General features: G+C 49.4%; 1 protein-coding gene across 1 annotated transcript; it reads right to left on the bottom strand.

Moving 5' to 3' along the window:
• Positions 1-5,553: 5,553 nt before the first annotated feature.
• On the bottom strand, positions 5,554-16,296 carry BCL2A1 (BCL2 related protein A1). Its single transcript, XM_062206357.1, has 3 exons — positions 16,238-16,296; positions 15,359-15,960; positions 5,554-6,029 (listed from the first exon to the last, which is right to left on the bottom strand). The coding sequence occupies exons 2-3, from the start codon at positions 15,848-15,850 to the stop codon at positions 5,922-5,924; spliced, it is 600 nt and encodes a 199-aa protein (XP_062062341.1). The 5' UTR covers positions 15,851-15,960; positions 16,238-16,296; the 3' UTR covers positions 5,554-5,921.
• Between the last annotated feature and the right edge of the window lie 2,098 nt (positions 16,297-18,394).

The following is an 18,394-nucleotide window of genomic DNA, read 5'->3' as shown; positions in this document are numbered from 1 at the left end:
CCAGGGGAGGTGTTCCTGTGATGACCTTTGCACTGAAATCCAAAGGACAAGTGAGCAGCAGCCAGGCAAGGAGACAGGGAACTGTCCAGGAAGAGAGAGCAACACACACAAAAGTCTGCTGCAGAAGACACTGGACACAGCCCACCTAGGAACACACAACTGAAACAGACGCCGGAGCCAGAGAGAACCACACGGGGAGCATCCTTAATTCACACTGACAATGGAGTGACATCATAGCGCTTCCTGGTTTTATTCACAGAATGAATAATATTCTACTTAGCATTAGTATTTACAAAGTGAATGCTTATTATTTTTCACAGGAGCATTTTGTATATGTCGCTGAGACATTTATCTGTAAGTTGAAAGCGTATATCTCAGGGCCGGGGCTGTGGCTCACTTGGTTAATCCTCTGCCTGCGGCGCCAGCATCCTATATGGGCGCTGAGTTCTAGTCCCGGTTGCTCCTCTTCCAGTCCAGCTCTCTGCTGTGGCCCGGGAGGGCAGTGGAGGATGGCCCAAGTGCTTGGGCCCTGCACCTGCATGGGAGACCAGGAAGAAGCACCTGGCTCCTGGCTTCGGTTTGGTGTAGCTCTGGCCGTAGCGGCCATTTAGGGAGTGAATCAACGGAAGGAAGACCTTTCTCTCTGTTTCTCTCTCACTGTCCAAAACTCTACCTGTCAAATAATAAAAAAAAAGCATACATCTCTATGACTTTTGACAAATTTAGACATACCCAAAACTACCACCACAAAGATGTAGAACATTTTATTATACTATGAAGTCCTTCCCAGTCAGCCCCACACCCCCAGCCCAGGGCAACAACCGGTGTGCTCTGTGCCTTAGATGAGTATATTTGGTTTATCTTTTATAAACTTTCATATCAGTGATATCATGTACTAAGTGCTGTCTTATGACTGGTTTCCTTCACTGAACACTGGGCTTGTGAAAGGTATCCATTGTTTGTACCAATAGTTCATTCCTTGTCATTGCTGAGTAATATTCCATTGTATAGATAGTCCAGGACTTGTTGATGTACTCACCTACTGATAGACACGTTGGTTGTTTCCAATTTGGGCTGTTATGCATAAACAGTATGAATACATGCTTTTATTTCTTTTTGGGTAAACTCCCGGGAGTAGAATTCTAGTTCTTACAATAAGTATGTGTCTATAAGAAATCTCCATAGCAGCTCTAGCCGCTGGGGCTGGCGCTGTGGCCCAGCAGGTAAAGCCACCACCTGTGATGCTGGTGTCACATACAGGCACCAGTGTGTGTCCCAGCTTCCCTCCCCACTATTGGCCTGGGAAAAGCAGCAGATGATGGCCGAAGTGTTTGGGCCCCTGCCACCCATATGGGAGACCTGAGTGAAGCTTGTGGCTCTTGGCTTTGGGCTGGCCCCGCGCTGGTCATTGTGGTCATCTGGGGAGTGAACGAGGAGATGGAATATCTCTCTGCATCTCCTCCTTTCTCTCTGTAACTCTGACTTTCAAAATAAATAACTAAATCTTAAAAAAAAAAAAAAGTTCCAGCTGCTTCAAATCTTCCGCAGAGCTTGGCGTGGTCAGGCCTCTTCTCGTTACCTTGTGAAGGCCGTGCCTTGACCTTTCCGTGGTTGAAATTTGCATTTTCCTGATGACTAATGACTGGGGTTGAGCATCTTTTCCATGTCTGTAGGCCATTTAAATCTTTTTTCTGTGGAAATATTTGCCCGTTTTTAAAATTAGGTTGATGGTCATCTTGTTACTGAGTTATAAGAATATTGTGGATATGCTGGACACAAGTCCTGCACATTAGTGGGGTGTCTTCCATTCTGTGTATTGCCTCTGCTTGTCTTTGTTTTTGTTTTTGCTTTATTGAACTATAATTCTAATACCCCAACTTGAGTGCTTTTGTTTAAGACTTATTTATTTGTTTGAAAGGCAGAATAACAGAGAGAGAGAGGGAAAGACAGAGAGAAACAGATCTTCCATCTGCTGGTTCACTCCCCAGATGGCTGCAACAGCCAGGGCTGGGCCAGGCAGAAGCCAAGGGCCTAGAACTCCATTCAGGTCTCCCAAGTGGGTGGCAGGAACTCAAGTACTTGGTCCATCTTCTGCTGCTTTCCCAGGTGCATGAGGAGGAAGCTAGATCAGAAGAAAAGCAACAGCGACCCAAAGCAGTGCTCCAATGTAGATGACAGTGTCATAAGTGGTGGCTTAACCCACTGTACCACGATGTCACAACCCCATACCCCTGTTTGAGTTCTGAATGGTATGTTTTTAAGAGTAGATTTTTAAAATTTTGGTAGTCATAAATCACCAATGTTTTTTCTTTTCTGGTTCAGGCTTTCTGTGGTCCTTTATTTTTCTTAAAATATTTATTTATCTGAAAGGCAGAGTTACAGAGGGAGGGAGAGAGGGAGAGAGACCTTCCATGTGCTGGTTCACTCCCAGGTTGGCCACAGAGGCATAAGCTGGGCCAGGCTGGCAGCCAGGAGCCTGGAACCCTGTTTAGATATTCCACATGGGTGGCAGGGACCTAAGCATTTGTGTCATCTTCTGCTGCTTTCCCAGACATATTAGCAGGGAGCTGAATTGTGCAGCTGGGACTTCAACAGGCACTCTGATATGGGATGCCGGTGTGACTGGCAGCTCAGCCTGCCACAGCATGTCTGCCACTTTTTGTGCTCTAAGAAATCTTTCCCTATTCCACAGTTATGAAAATTTGCTCATATAGTTTCTTCTAGAAGTTGTACACTTGAAGCTTATTTAGGTCTATGATCTGTTTTTAATTTTTTTCTGTGGCATGAGGTCATAGTTGAGGTTCATAAAAACCTCGATGGGGCTGGCATTGTGGTATGACAGGTAAAGCTGCCACCTATAACCCAGGCATCCCATATGGATGCCAGTTTGTGTCCTGGCTGCTCCACTTTTGATACAGTTCCCTGATAATGGCCTGGGAAAAGCAGCAGAGGATAGCCCAAGTGTTTGGGCCCCTGCCACCCACATGGGAGACCCAGATAGAGTTCCTGGCTCCTTGTGGCCAACTGGGGAGTTAACCAACAGATGAAAATTGTGTGTGTGTGTCCCTCTAACTCTTTCAAATAAATAAATCCTTTAAAAAAGTCCTTCATTTTTTAAAAATAATAAAATCCACAATGAGATGCAGTTTAAAGACCAAGTCAGAGCAAACCGGAAAGGCTTACTGATTTCCCAAGGCCACATTTGCCAAAGACGTAACTGTTGACGTAAAAACCGGATGTGTGGTTTCTTGTGCAAATTTCAGGTAGCAGCACCCACAGACATACTTCCTGTAATATCTATTCATGACTGTTCTTTCCCAGCACCTCGCACTGACAACACAAAAACGAACCAAAAGTAAAAGCTTCTGGGGGGAGGTGAGGCAGTGACGGGAAGAAGGAGAAGAAAATGTGGGCTCCATCCCTGCCCCCAGGGACACAGCAGCAGGTGGCATGGGAATTTACCTCTAGGCGTGATTTCAGAATAAGCCAAAGCTACCCTCGTCACACGTCCTTCCTCTTGGCTGGTCCCAGTGTCCTAATCGCCACCAGTAAGAATTAGACCTCTTAGGCAAAGAACTAGTTACCCAACCCTGCTGTGGGAGTGCACCCACCTCAAGAGAGCTCCAGCCTCTTCACTAGAGACAGCCACAGCCTCCGGGAGAAGCCAACGCAAGCCCTCGGAGGCCAGATTGTGCTGTGGGAGAACAAGGTGGAGGATTCTCAGGTAGCGATCAGATTCGCTGACCTAGAAGTCAGAACACAGGGTCTAACAGAAGTTATGCTTTTCTAATTTGTAAAGTTTTTGAAGGTCTGACTGTGACTTAACATGGAATCCCTGCCCTAGTTGTTCTAACTGTCCAAGCGCATCCTGCTTTAGGGATGAAAAAGACAGCGAGCCCTTTCATGTTAGAGGAGCATGACTGCCATCCCTATGTCAAAAGACAGGCTAACGAGGGAAAGGCATAACAAGCGTGTGGGGTCGTGGTCCTACGATGACAGGACAGCCTTCAGAGTGAGGACCCAAGGACCGGGGTGAACATCCACCTTGCTGCACAGGCGCCATGAAGCAATCTGGTTGAACAGAAAGAGTGTGATCTAACTGACAGACTGAGGGAGGCGGCAGCCCAGCAAATCTGGTCTGTTCAGATCCTTCGTGACTCTCGTATAGCATTCCTTCCTCCTGCAAATGGGCAAGGCCCGTTCTGGAAGGGGAGCCCTATGGCTTATAATCAAAGTAGTCAGGGGCTGGCGCTGTGACATTAGGTTAAGCCCCTGCCTGCGGTACCAACATCCCATATGGGCTCCGGTTCCTGTCCTGGCTGCTCCTCTTCCAATCTAGCTCCCTGCTAGTGTGGCTGGAAAGACAGTGGAAGATATCCCAAGCGCACCCCCGTGGGAGGCTCAGAAGAAGCTCTTGGCTCCCAATCAGCCCAGCTCCAGCCATTACGGCCATTTGGGGGACAAACCAGCAGACAGAAGACCCACCTCTCTTTCTTTCCCTCTCTGTGTCTGTAGTTCTGCCTGTGAAATAAAAAATAAATCTTAAAAAAAAGTAGTTTCTTTACATTCAACTCTTACACAGGTCAGGGGAAGTAGAGTAATATTTTCAGGTTTTATGACTACCTTGGGGAAAAGATTTCTGGATTCTTTTTTACATTTTTTATTTGTTTGGCTTCATTTTATTTGGAAGGCAGAGAGAATTCCCATCTACTGGTTCGCTTCCCAAATGGCCCCATCAGCCAAGGCTAGGCCAAGACAAAGCTGGGAGCCCAGAACTCAATCCAAGTCTCCTATGTGGGTGGCAGGGACCCAACTACTTGAGCCATCACCTGCTGCCTCCCAAGGTGTGCATTGGCAGCGAGCTGGAGAGGAAGCAGAGCGGAGACTTGAGCCAGGCACCCTGATTCGGGAGGCAGGTGTCCCAGGCAAGATCTTGACCGTTCTGCCAAATGCCCAGCCCAGATGTTGACTTCGGTGACTCACCTTGGGGAAGAATTCTAATTTCTGTGGCTTGTCTTGGGGGGGAAATGAGGGTGGAAGACAAGAGGGCAGGAGAGGATCAGAGAGAAGCTTCGCTTCTGCGGTCTTCATTTTGGGGTATCATTTTCTGAGCTCCAGGGCTGCATATCTAGTTGCCATATCCATCAAATCCAAATGGTGGACCTGAGAGTGAAGGTTGGCAGAGGGCAGGGCATCAGCGGAAAACTCTAAGCACCCAGGAGCACTGGGGACCGCAGAATGCACGAGGCCAGGAGGAGGGGGAGCAGGTCTTACCCACCGGGCAGCCTAAGCCCAGTGGCACAGGGAATGACTCTGGGGTCACGGCATCCCCTCCAGACTCTGCCTTCCTGGTTATCCCTCTCTAGCTCGGTACCTATTTCCTGTATCGAGCTCTGCACTTTCTAGGCAGACCCAGAAAACTAAGATGCAGATTATGCGTAAAGACAAATTGGTGCAGCTTCAAGTTGCACCATCAAAGTTGTTTGTGTAAAGTTTGTGTCAGCAAAAGGTCTTTTTTTTCTTTTTTTCTTTTTTTTTCAAATATTTATTTATTTGAAAGGCAGAGATACATAGAGAGAAGGAGAGAGAGAGAGAAATTTTCCATCTGCTTGTTCACTCCCCAGATGGCCTCAATGGCTAGGGCTGGGCCAGACCAAAGCCAGGAGCCAGTTGGGTCATCCTGGTCTCCCACATGGGTGCAGGGATCCAAACACTTGGGCCATCTTCCACTGCTTATCCCAGGCCATTAGCAGGGAGCTGGATTCGAAGTGGAACAGCCGGGACTCAAACCAGTGCCCATACAGGATGCTGGCGCTGCAGGTGGAGGCTTAACCCTCTACACCACAGTGCCAGCTCCGCAAGAGTTCTCACAAGAGTCCGAGAGATCGGACAGGTGTTAAAACACGGAGTGTCCCTTTGGGTCAGCAGTACTTCTTCAGCAACGACAGTATCACACAGATCTGTTTGGTAACTTCCAGAAAAATCTTCCAACCAGAATTATGTTCAAACTTCTTTACAAATCCATTTTCCTGGAAGAGAACAAATGTAATAGTTTTAGAATGAGTGGAGATTACGTGTGCTAGAATAAAAAGCAAAGAACCTTCATTTTAAATGATGTAAATAGGGCAAGTGTTTGGCACAGGGTTTAAGATGTCACTTAGGATGACTACATTCCATATCAGAGTGCATGGGTTCGAGTCCCAGCTCCACTTCTGATTTCAGCTTCCTGCTAATGTGCCCTGTGGAAGACAGCAGATGATGGTTCAAGTGCCTGGGTTCAAGCCACCCACTTGGGAGACCAGAATGAAGTACCTGGTCCCTGGCTTCAGGTTGGCCCAGCCTTGGCTGTTGGAGGCATTTGAGGAGTGAACAAGCAGGTGGAAGATTCTCTCTCTCTCTGCCTTTCATATACATAAAAATAAATACTGCAGATAACCCGCTCTGTTCTTTTACTCCTTGTACTCTGTTCACCCTCATCTTTGTGCCCTACTTCCAGGTCTGGTGACCTCTACAGCAGCACTGACTGAGAGAAGTGTGAGCCATGTGTATAACTTTCATATTTTTGCAGCCATATTTTAAAATGTAAAAAGAAATAGGGGCCGGTGTTATGGATCAGCAGGTTAAGCGCCCACCTGCAGTGCCAGCATCCTGTATGAGCGCAAGTTAAAGTCCTGGCTGCTATGCTTCTGATCCAGCTCCCTGCTAATGCACCTGGGAAAGCAGCAGAAGATGGCCCGAGTGCCACCATGTGGGAGACCTGGATGGAGTTCCAGGCTCCTGGCTTCAGCCTGGCCTTATCCTTGGCTGGTGTGGGCATTTGGGGAGGGAACCAGTAAATGGAAGATATCTCTCTCTCTCTCTTCTATCTCTATTTCTGTTTTTCAAATAATTTTTTTTTATTTATTTACTTGAAAGTCAGAGTTACACAGAGAAGGAGAGGCAGAGAGAGAGAGAGAGAGAGAGAGAGAGGTCTTCCAGCCACTGGTTCACTCCCCAGTTGGCCGCGACAGCCGGAGCCGTGCCGATCTGAAGCCAGGAGCCAGGAGCTTCTTCCCAGTCTGCCCCGTGGGTGCAGGGGCCCAAGGCCTTGGGCCATCTTCTACTGCTTTCCCAGGCCATAGCAGAGGGCTAGATCGGAAGTGGGACAGCCAGGTCTCAAGCGGCGCCCATATGGGATGCCGGCACTGCAGGTGGTAGCTTTACCCACTACACCACAGCCGGCCCCCCAAATAATATTGTTTAATTTAAAATTTTCCTTTAGTGATATTCTGTGTATGCATGCAAATAAAGATAATAGATACAAAATAGACATACAAGTAAGAATTCAGGGTGCCTTCAGGCATGCAGTAGGAAAGAAGGTATGCCCAGGTGTGATTCTTTCTGGGAAGGGTGACAGTGCAGTAACTTCAGCCACCTTGGTTTCAAGAAAGCCAAGGCTCAGATGGCTTTACAGCACCGCTATGGACAGATGTCCCCTCCAACGCTCCTGTGAACTTGAATTGCCCTCGTGAAGGTATTAAGAGGTAATCAGCGCCCCAGCTCAACAGGCTAATCCTCCGCCTGCAGTGCCCGCAGACCGGGTTCTAGTCCCAGTCGGGGCGCCGGATTCTGTCCCGGTTGCCCCCCTTCCAGGCCAGCTCTCTGCTGTGGCCAGGGAGTGCAGTGGAGGATGGCCCAAGTGCTTGGGTCCTGCACCCCATGGGAGACCAGGAGAAGCACCTGGCTCCTGCCATCGGATCAGCGCGGTGCGCCGGCCGCAGTGCGCCTGCCGTGGCGGCCATTGGAGGGTGAACCAACGGCAAAGGAAGACCTTTCTCTCTGTCTCTCTCACTGTCTAACTCTGCCTGTCAAAAAAAAAAAAAAAAAAAAGAGGTAATCAGGCCACGGTGGGCACTGCCCCCAGAAGTGGATAAGGCTGTTAGTGTGAGTGGGTTGGTTATTAAAGAAGGAAGCTGAGCCCTTTCCCCTCTCTCTCTCTCCCCGCCCCCCTTCTCAGGGCTTCTCTTAGAGCAGCAGAAACTGGACCAGCACATGTATTGCATCACTAACCCCAAGAAAAACCAGACCTCGGGATTTTTTTTTTTTTTTTTTTTTTTTTTTGACAATGGAGGCAAAGCCATGATCTCCTGTCCCCTTCTCTACAGAGCGTTCACTACCCATTCGGGAAATAGTGGGCACTGGCCACCTGCCAGGTCCCACCTGAGGCAGGGGAGACGGGGGTGAGCCACGCAGTGTCCCTGCCCGCACTAAGCTCCCGTCCTCATCGCTGCAACCCTCCATAAACACAGAAGCCAGAAAGCACACGGCGTGCCGTCAGCTGTGCCAACTGTTATGAAGGAAACATGGCGGTGTGCGGGGACAGAGGGGCAGTGGGCCTGTCAAGGGGACTCCAGGAGGACTCCTCTGAGGACAAGAGACCAGAAGGGAAGAAAGGAGGAGGCTGCTCCAGGCGGCAGCCCAGCCCAGCCAGTGCAGATGCCCCGAGGGTGCGGTGGGTGAGACAGCGCAGGAGTGACTTGCAGAAAAGGAGATCGGAGAGGTCCTTGGAGACCAGAGTCCAGCAGTCAGGACTTCGCCTTCTTGTCACCAGAGAGAAGGGCTTTGATCTTGGACAGGATCTAATTCAAATTATTGAACTGTCTCTCTGGGGGTGTTTGTGCATGGCTGAGACGCTATTGAGAAACCTGCATCCCATGTGGGAGTGCCTGGGTTCGAGTCTCAACTCCACGCCAAATCCCAGCCTCCTGCTAAGAACTCAAGCACGTGGGCCCCTGCCACCCACATGGGAGACCTAGCTCAGTCTCCCGGCTCCTAGCAACCACCCTGACCATTCCTAGGTTTCGCGGGTGTTTGGGGAGTAAACCAGTGAATGGAAGATCTCCCTCTCTGCCTTTCAAATAAATCAATATAATTAAAGGTTTTAAATAAGTAAGTAAATGTGTGATAAATATCATGCTGGCTGTTCCATGGAGGACAAACATAGCAGGTGAAGGCTGGAAGCAGGGAGACTGCTAAGAGGCTACGGATGGAGTCAGGTGAGAGAGGAGAGGCCCTGAGGCACTGGACAGACTGCATGTCACAGGTGCAGCCAGCCGGACGAGCCGCACGTGGGCCCGAGGGCGAGGAGTCGGGGCTGTGGCTCACGGCTGGAGAACTTTCCAGGACTCACAGGAGCAAGGGGCTTTGTCTAACAGCTCTGTCAGGGCCTGCATTTCTGCATTGCTTGAAATCGGTTTCACTTTGCTTTTCAGTAAACGATTTCAAAATCTAGGCTAAAACACGAAATGACTATAAGAAGACTTATTGAATGGACTTAGATAAATAAATAAACGTATTTAGTCAAAGGCCTGAACCAACACTTAAGATTGGATTCCTCACTGCTACATTAACAAACCAAACACACAGTTCACCAACTGCAGGTCTCTGCACCCGGTTATGTGGCCTCAAATAGATTAGACCATTACTTAGAGCAAGAAGGAGAAAGAAAGGCTTTGAATGTGTGGGCTACTGGGAAAGCACCAACTCTGACTACTCTCTTACTTTCAAAGGGGCTTTCTTTGGGAATTAGAATAGTTTTTTTACGAACTATATATTTAAATCTCTTAGAATTCCCCATACAGGCCGGCGCCGTGGCTTAACAGGCTAATCCTCTGCCTTACGGCGCCAGCACCCCGGGTTCTAGTCCCGGTTGGGGCGCCGGATTCTATCCCAGTTGCCCCTCTTCCAGGCCAGCTCTCTGCTATGGCCTGGGAAGGCAGTGGAGGATGGCCCAAGTGCTTGGGCCCTGCACCAGCATGGGAGACCGGGAGAAGCACCTGGCTCCTGGCTTCAGATCAGCACGATGCGCCGGCCGCAGCGGCCATTGGAGGGTGAACCAACGGCAAAAAGGAAGACCTTTCTCTCTGTCTCTCTCTCTCACTATCCACACTGCCTGTCAAAAAAAAAAAAAAAAAAAAAAAAAAGAATTCCCCATATAACCCTCACAGTTGAATAGCATTTGACAGTTCACAAAGCACTTCTACAAGAATGCCTTCTAGGGGCCAGCGTTATGGCTTAACAGGTTAAGCCGCCACCTGCAATGCTGGCACCCCATTGGCTGATTCGAGTCCCAGCTGCTCCACTTCAGTCCAGCTCCCTGATAATGCACCTGGGAAAGCAGCAGAAGATGGCCATGTACTTGGGCCCCTGCACTTATGTGGGAAACTGAGATGGAGTTCCAGGTTCCTGTCTTCTGCCTGGCCCAATATTGGCTATTATGGCCATCTGGGGGAGTGAACCAGTGGATGGAAGAGCGCTCTCTCTCTCTCTCTGTCTCTATAAGTCTGCCTTTCAAATAAATAAATAAATCTTTTAAAAAAACTCTTCTAATCCTCATAAGGGAGCTACTATTGTCTTCGTTATATATTCTGTATATAATATACATTATCATATTGTATCACATCAGCTTGTTCTCCACATTATAGCAGGAATCTGAATGTCGGGGTACTTCAGCAACTTCTCCAAGGCTGCACCTCTAATGAATGGAGCAGCAGGATTCAAACCTCCAGGCTTAGTGCTAATTCACTCAATTGTTCCATTCACAAATATGGGTCGAGGACCCTCTGTGCCACAGGCTCCGTGCTAAGTCTGAGGGGCACGTGATGTACTGAGCTGACGTGGTGTCTCTTGCCTGCGGCAAAGGGCCACCTGTTCTTTCCACTCCACTAGCACAGGGAAACCACCTGACTCGAGGGAGGACCATCCCAAGGGCTGCAGCAGTTTCGTGGCAAGCACATTCCCGAAGTTTCTAGGCCTCGTGCATGCTGAAGGCGCCCAAAACCAAAGTAAACACCCTAGCTCTCCAATGAGACACGTATGGAAACTTTTCACCTTCATGGATCTCAGCACTTCCAACTGACAGAGGGGACAGAGAGAAATGATAGGAAATATGGGAGAGGAAGGGAAAAAAAAAAAAACATGAGAAGCTGCAAAGGGAAGGAGGGAAGGAAAGAAGGAGGCAAAAATGAGAGAGAGAATACAGTATGAGATTAGGAGTGAGTGCCGTTATTGATACACCATTCGCGATGACTAATATCTAACTGTAGTTGACCACATTTAATCAGAATCTCTCAGGGGAAGCTAGGCCATACATCCACTAATAGGAACAATAGCCCCAGACCTGTAGTGTGTGCTCTATTGCAAGAACTGACCTGGAGGCTTTGTATGTATTAACTGATTAGATTCCTGTGCCAGTCCCAGGGGGTAAGTTGCAATCCTCTGCTGGTTTTACAGGCTTGGAGGAGGTAACCAGTTTCTTCAAGTCACACAGGTGGTACACACTGGAGGAACTCAGGTCTGTCTGGCTGAGTGCTCATATACCACCTTCCTTTTTTTTTTTTTTTTTTTTTTTTGAGACAGACAAAGACAGAAACAGATACAGACAGTTCCCATTTGCTCGCTTACTTCCCCAAAAGCCTGCAACAGTGGGGCTGGACCCGGGCGGAAATCAGGAGTTGTAAGTAATCCAGGTCTCCCACATGGTGGCAGAGACCCACCCAGCCTGCCTGCCTCCCAGGGTCTGCCATTAGCAGAAGCTGGAGTCAGGACAGGTCCCGCGATCTGGGACAAGGGCGTCCTAACCAGCACCTTACTGGCCAGCCCAACCCCCATCCTACATTACTGATCCGAAACTTTCCATAAAGTCTTCGGGCACTTTTAAGATTGAATGAATTGGTAGGTTGTTTCATGATCACTGATCTCTTGAGTTTTCTCAGAAGAGTAGAACATGAGAAGTTAGCGCTCGTGTCTGGATAAAACCGTGAAAGGCCCCTTCCACTCTGCCCCTCTTCTTGTGGGCCTCCTGGTTCTTCTGGCCTGGGCAGGTGAGGGTGCATCCCCCCCACCCCCGGAAACACACTCCTGTGCAGATCTGTCAAAGTCACCATGAAAAGCAGCTGTCAGGTTGCCACGCCAGCATGCTGTCATCAACACAATCAGTGGCACCTGTGAGCCACAGAGGGCGCATTGAGATCGCTTAGAAATGACATCCTAGAGTGTTCCCCTGGGAAGTGCGTCCTGCCATACTCCATACTCACACATGCTCCTGTACCGTCTCCACGAGACGGGCCCACTTCTAGCAATTCTCCACAACACTGTTGTACCCCTCCCTCATGAATTACCAGTCCCGGAAGCTCACAACACTTCTTGTGAATTAGTTAAAATTGGCAGCACCTGTGTTCCAAGGCGCCGGGGATGCAGACCAAACCCACCTAGAACTTGCAGACTGGGGTTTTTCCCCAGGCTCTTCCGTGGGCCTCTGTGCTGGAGAATTTTTGCCTTCACTGGAAACCTACAGGGTGCAGCTGAACTTTCCCTCCGCCCTTCAGCATAGCTTTCCCCCACCAATCGGAAGAAAACAGAGCCAAACTCCTCACAAGCTTCCCCCCTCCCAAGTCAGAGCTTAGAGTTCAGGAAGAAGAAATTGACTGGGAAAGGGGAGTGATTGCAGTCAGGCCCGTTTTACGCAGGAAGGCCTTAGCCATACGGCAAAGGCATCAAGGGAAAGATTAATAAACGTGATTGCACCAAACTTTTAAACGTTCAAATGACTGAAGACATCTGTAGTTTTAAAAGATAATTTACAAGCTAGAATACACCTGCCGCATATATAAAAATGATCTGTATCTAGAATATTCAGAAACTCCTTATAAATCACTAAGAAAATACAATTTAGTAAGAAAATGAGCAAAAGACTGACAGGCAACACCCGAAATAAGAATATCAAATGGTGAGGAAACATATGAAAAGCTGTTTAACATTACTAGTAATCAAGGAAACAGGAATTAAAACAAGATGAACTAAATATTTTAAATTTGTTTTACTTATTTATGTATTATTTGAAAGGCATAAAGAGAGAGAAGCAGAGATCTCTCATCCACTGGTTAATTCCCCAAATACCCACAACAGCTGAAAACAGGAGCCAGGAACTCAATCCAGGTCTCCCACATGGGTGGCAGGGCCCCAACCACTTGACCCATCACCTGCTGCCTCCCAGGGTGCACACTGGTAGGAAGCTGGAATAGGGAGCAAAGCCAGGCCTTGAACTGAACCCAGGCGCTCCAATATGGGATTCAGGTGTCCAAGTGGCATCTTAACCACGGTGCCAAACACCCACCCCACCCAGATGTAACCGTCTCGGGGAGGGGGAAGCGCTGGCTATTCTGACAAGCTGCCGATGAAATACACTTTGGAGGCAGGACACTCAGGCAACAATCCAGTAGACGAGAAAAGGTACATACACCATGACCTAGCAATTCCATGAACACAACACCCACCCAAGAACAACACCCACGCGCACAAGGGGAGGGAGACACGTAAAGTAGTCAACAAAGCATTGTTGGTGAGAGCACCATCTGGAAATAACCTAGATGCCCATCAGCCGTGAAGGGCCAGCCATCCCCTAGCACTCACGTACGAAAGAACGTACGGGGCGCCCTGAACTCCACCTGGGAACTCCGAAATGTCGCGCAACCTAGAAGTCACAAGGAAGTTCATTCTGATGCAGGTGAGTGGTGAAACCCGCATCTCCAAGGGGTCACCAGAAAGGTCACGAGATGAAAAAACTGCACGTGGCTTTCACAAAATTTTTGCACCAAGTAAACCGCTTTTTAACCCCACTTCTCCATGAATTTATTGACGTACCCTCAAATTTTATATACCCTCAAGTGAAAAAAAATTTTGCAGAATAAGTCATATGTACTATTTTTATTTATAGAGAAAAAAATTTTGCCAACAAGTGCTCTGTATAATTTCTATAGAGAGAGTCAGTAGACGCAGTTTGCTTGGAAGATAATTGCTAACAGTGGTTGTCTCTCAGTAGAGGTAAATCCAGGATTGGGGGTTGGCAAGAGACCCATGGGGACACAAATGCTTTCAGGAAATAAATAGTAAGGGACAGGCATCGTGGCACAGCAGATTAAGCTGAAACTTGGGACATCTGCATTCCACGTCAGATTGCTGGTTCAAGTCTCAGATCCTCCACTGCTTTTTTATTTTTTTAAAGAATTATTTATTTTATTTGAAAGTCAGAGAGAGACGGAGAGGGAGGGAGGGAGGGAGGGAGAGAGAGAGAGAGAGAGGTCTTCCAGCCACTGGTTCACTCCCCAATTGGCCGCAACAGCTGGAGCTGTGCCGATCTGAAGCCAGGAGCCAGGAACTTCCTCCAGGTCTCCCACACGGGTGCAAGGGCCCAAAGACTTGGGCCATCTTCTACTGCTTTCTCAGGCCATAGCAGAGAGTTGGATCGGAAGTGGAGCAGCTGGGACTCGAACTGGTGCCCATAAGGGATGCCGGCACTGCAGGTGGCAGCTTTACCCACTGTGCCACAGCGCCGGCCCCAGATCCTCCACTTCTAATCTGGCTTCCTGCTAATGTACCTGGGAGGCAGTAGATGATAGCCCAATTCATGGGCCCCTGCTACCCCTGTGGGAGACTGGATTGAGTTCTGGGCTCCTGGCTTTGACCTGGCCCAGCCCAGGCTATTGTGAGCATTTGGGGAGTGAACCAGAGATGGAAGATCTCTCTTTCTCTCTCTTTCCCTTCCTTTGTGAATCTCTACCTCTCTCTCACTCACTTTGCTTCTGAAATAAATAATCTTTAAAAAAATTAAAATAAAGATTTAAAATAAACAAATATTTTGTGTCTACTGGGTCACAAAAGAAAGCAGACCTATCTGGCTGTGAAAGGTTTCTTACCTAAACGAGTCCCAGCACAGGCCCTTACACAGTCTCGGCTTTGGAGGCACTAGTTATAAAGACTTCACTGGAAACTTCTTGAATAAAGATTCTCATCAGTGATGCAGTCTATTATTTGTTTTCAACAAGCTTTAACAGCCCAGAGTTTGTTGAATTAGAACACTTAGAATTATCTTTGTAGGCAATGACCTTGCAAAACCCTACCCCTGTCTTCTCTCAGTTCAGAAGTACCTAGCCCTCACACCAGCTCTGTCTGTACTAACTCTGTCACGACCACCTAGCAAAAGCTGAGCGCTTTGTGACAGTGTGTGTGGTGCAGAATGTCAAGATGCACTGAAAAGGCAGTGTGTCAGCGCCCAGACCTCACTGTCACTGAGACCGTACAGAACAAAAACTCCAATATCTTGGCGCTATAAAGTCCTAGGACTCATTGGAAGTCAGCTAGAGGGGTTTTTCTTTCCATTTAAAAAAACAGAAAAAAAAATACCTCTAAATGCAAATCACCCCGGAATGCAGAGCCCTTAGGTAGATAGATGGTTTGTAGTGGTGTTATTTTAAGGAGCAGGGCAACTCCCAATACCCGTTTCATAGCCCAGGACAACAGCGAAGCTCTCCGTCACACATACCCAGCCTCCGTTTTGCCTTATCCATTCTCCCGTCCTCCTCGTTATGAACTCAGCCACAAAATAAGGGATGGGCTTGAAAGTGTCCACATCCGGAGCAGCCTGCTCCCGGAGGAGCTTCTTGGCCAGGACCCCTTCGAATGCGAATATGGTCACAATCCTGCCCCAGTTGATGACACCATCCTCAAACTCTTTTTCCATCACTTGGTTGAAAATCGTCCTGGCAGTCTCGACGGACGCGACAGGCACATTGTGCAGGTACGGTTGCAGGGCCTCTTCCACTTCTTGCTGGATGGAGAAGGTGACGTTCTGCAGCACCCTGGACGTCTTGCTCGGTCCCAGTCCAGGCTGCGGCGTCTTCAGGATGTACAGCAGATAGTCCTGAGCCAGTGTGTGCACATAGGCAAACTCGCAGTCACTCATCTTCTGCTGCTTGGAGAGCAGAGCCAGGGACTGCTTCTTCTGGAAGCTTCCGAAGCCCTGGGAGGCGAACATTTAAGCAGAGCCTGGCAGGGTAGTGGCCCATGACGGTATCTGGAAGTTGGTGGAATTTCTCTTTGCATCACGTTAGCACGTCCTTCCTCTTACTCACTTTCGTGTGTGGGCTGTGCAAAAAGAGAAAGTTGAAATGCAAAAGAGGAAATTTTCTCAGACACATGCAACTTCCTTATCCTGTGACTAACGCCCCAGGGTAAATGCGAGGGTAGGAAGAACTTGAGATCTTTGCACGCTGCTAGTGGAAGTGGAGGATGGTACACCCCCTCGGGAAAAATCGTGGAAGATCCTTAAAAAGCTAAAGGTACAGTTACCAAAAGCCCCAGCAGTGCCGTTCGTAAGTATATACTCAAAAGAACTGAAATAGGGCCTCCAGCAAATACTTACACTTGGACATGAGTATCCAGCGTTATTCACAATGCCCTAGAGTTGGCAACCTCCCCAATTGTCGTCAGCAGGTGAATGGACAAGCACATGGTGGGACACTGTCCCGCCATGAAAGGAAATGAAAGATCTGGCACCTGCCACACAGGTAGGACCTGCCCGGGGCAAAGCCAGGAGCTGGGGGCTCCAGCCAGGTCTCCCACGTGGGCGGCAGGGACCCGAGTGCTGGAGCCATCACCTGCTGCCCCCCAGGGTGTGCATCAGCAGGGAGCCATAGCATAAGCAGGTGTGGAACTCGAAGCAGTTACTCTGATACAGGAAGCGGTATCCCAAGAGGTGGTTTAACCCGCAGCGCCACAGCAGCCGCGCCTCGGACTTGCGTGTCTGAGCTATCACCAGAGGGCTCAGGAGGAGGGAAGAGGTGCCGCTCAGGGTGCTCATCAGTGGGACTGCAGCCGCCATGGGAACACACCTCCCAGCCTGCAGGAGAGTAGGCGACACGGGCCTCGCTGCCAGGCTCCGAGTGCACCCTGCCCCCAGGCCGCCCCGCCAGTGCCTAACCAGGGTGCCCCCACCCACTCCTGGCCTGTCGCTGAGGCTCAGGCTTCCCCGCTGGCTCTGGGGAAGCCTGACAGTGCAAGCTGAGCCTGCCCTCCCTGCCCATCGTGCACCCCGCCCACCCTTGGGCCTCCCCCTCCCTAGGGGTCAGCCCTGCTGCAGTCCAGCACCTCTCCAGCCTCCTCCCCACCTTCCCTTCCAGGGGTTTTCCCCAGCAGACCTCTTGCCCGTCTAGCAAGTCCCTTCATGGCCTTGGCTCTGTGGACTCTGGGACTGACTCGGGGACAGAGGAGCCACTCCTGCAGGCTTCCCCCTGGGGAAGTCCTCCCGGGATCCACCTCCACGCACGGCTCTGTAATGCCTGACCCTCTGGATCCAAAAACAGCCGCTTTAAAGTTGTTTCACTATCCCGACTTCCCTTCATTCATTCACTAAATTTTAATTTGTATCTATTTGTGGATTTATTTCAGAGTGGGAAGATGTGTATATATATATACATATATATATATATATATATACAAACACACACACACACGTGTGTGTATGTGTGTGTGTGTGTGTGTGTAGATAGAGATACAGAAAGAGAGGGAGGGACAGAGAGAGAGTTTTCCCATCTGCTAGTTCACTCCCCAAATGCCAGCAAGGGCCCCAAGCAGGAGGTAAAGCCAGGAGCCTGGCGCTCCATCCTGATCTCCCCTGTGAGTGGCAGGAACCCAGCCACTTAAGCCATGACGCCGCCTCCCGGGGAGCACATTAGCAGGAAGCTGGATTTGGGAGTGGAGCCAGGGCCTGGAAGCAGGCACTGCGCCACAAGATGTGGTGCCCAGCCAGGGTCTCCACCACGAGGCCAATGCCTGCTGCCCTTTGGAGTATTCCGAGAGACTTCCACATAGCTGCTTTCCAAATAGAGAAAAGAGGGAGGAAGACAAAGGCCTCTCAGAGGAAAATGCTTTCTTTGTATAAAATCCACAAGGGCTAGGTTGGGGAAGAGGGAGGTGTGGGTCAGAGAAAAGTGCTGGCCACAAAGCAGACGGGAAGGTGGGGACACCCCTTCCCAGTGCCACTGTAACCTGAGCCTGCAATCACCAGGGTTGCAGATACAGGCCAGGAAGGACCCACTGTGGCTCCAAGGATGGGCTCCCATGCGGTAACTGACCGCCACCCCTCTCCCTTAAAAACAAATGGGGGGCCAGCATTGTGACCTAAGGGGTAAAGTCGCCACCTCATAATGCCGGCATCCTGTATGAGCGCAGATTCAAGTCCCAGCTGCTCCACTTCTGATCCAGCTCCCTGCTGTGGCCTGGGAAAAGCAGCAGAGGATGGCCCAAGTCTGCGGTGCTGTGACTCACGTGGGAGACCCGGAAGAAGCTCCTGGCGCCTGGCTTCGGACCAGCCTAGCACTGACCCTGGCAGTCATCTGGGAGGTGAACCATCGGATGGAAGATCTCTCCCCCTCTGCTTCTCTCCCTCTCTCTCTGTAACTCTACCTTTCAAATAAATAAATAAATCTTTAAAAACAAACAAGTCAGTGCTTAAAACAAGAATTATAAGATTTACTCATGAGCCTGACTTATGGGCAGGACTCCGTGGGGATGAGTGGCC

Source organism: Lepus europaeus, chromosome 11 (genome assembly GCF_033115175.1).
Source record: "Lepus europaeus isolate LE1 chromosome 11, mLepTim1.pri, whole genome shotgun sequence".
NCBI classification, from domain to species: domain Eukaryota; kingdom Metazoa; phylum Chordata; class Mammalia; order Lagomorpha; family Leporidae; genus Lepus; species Lepus europaeus.
Note: the sequence above shows the minus strand (reverse complement) of the source record. Positions and strands in the feature narration are given on the sequence as shown.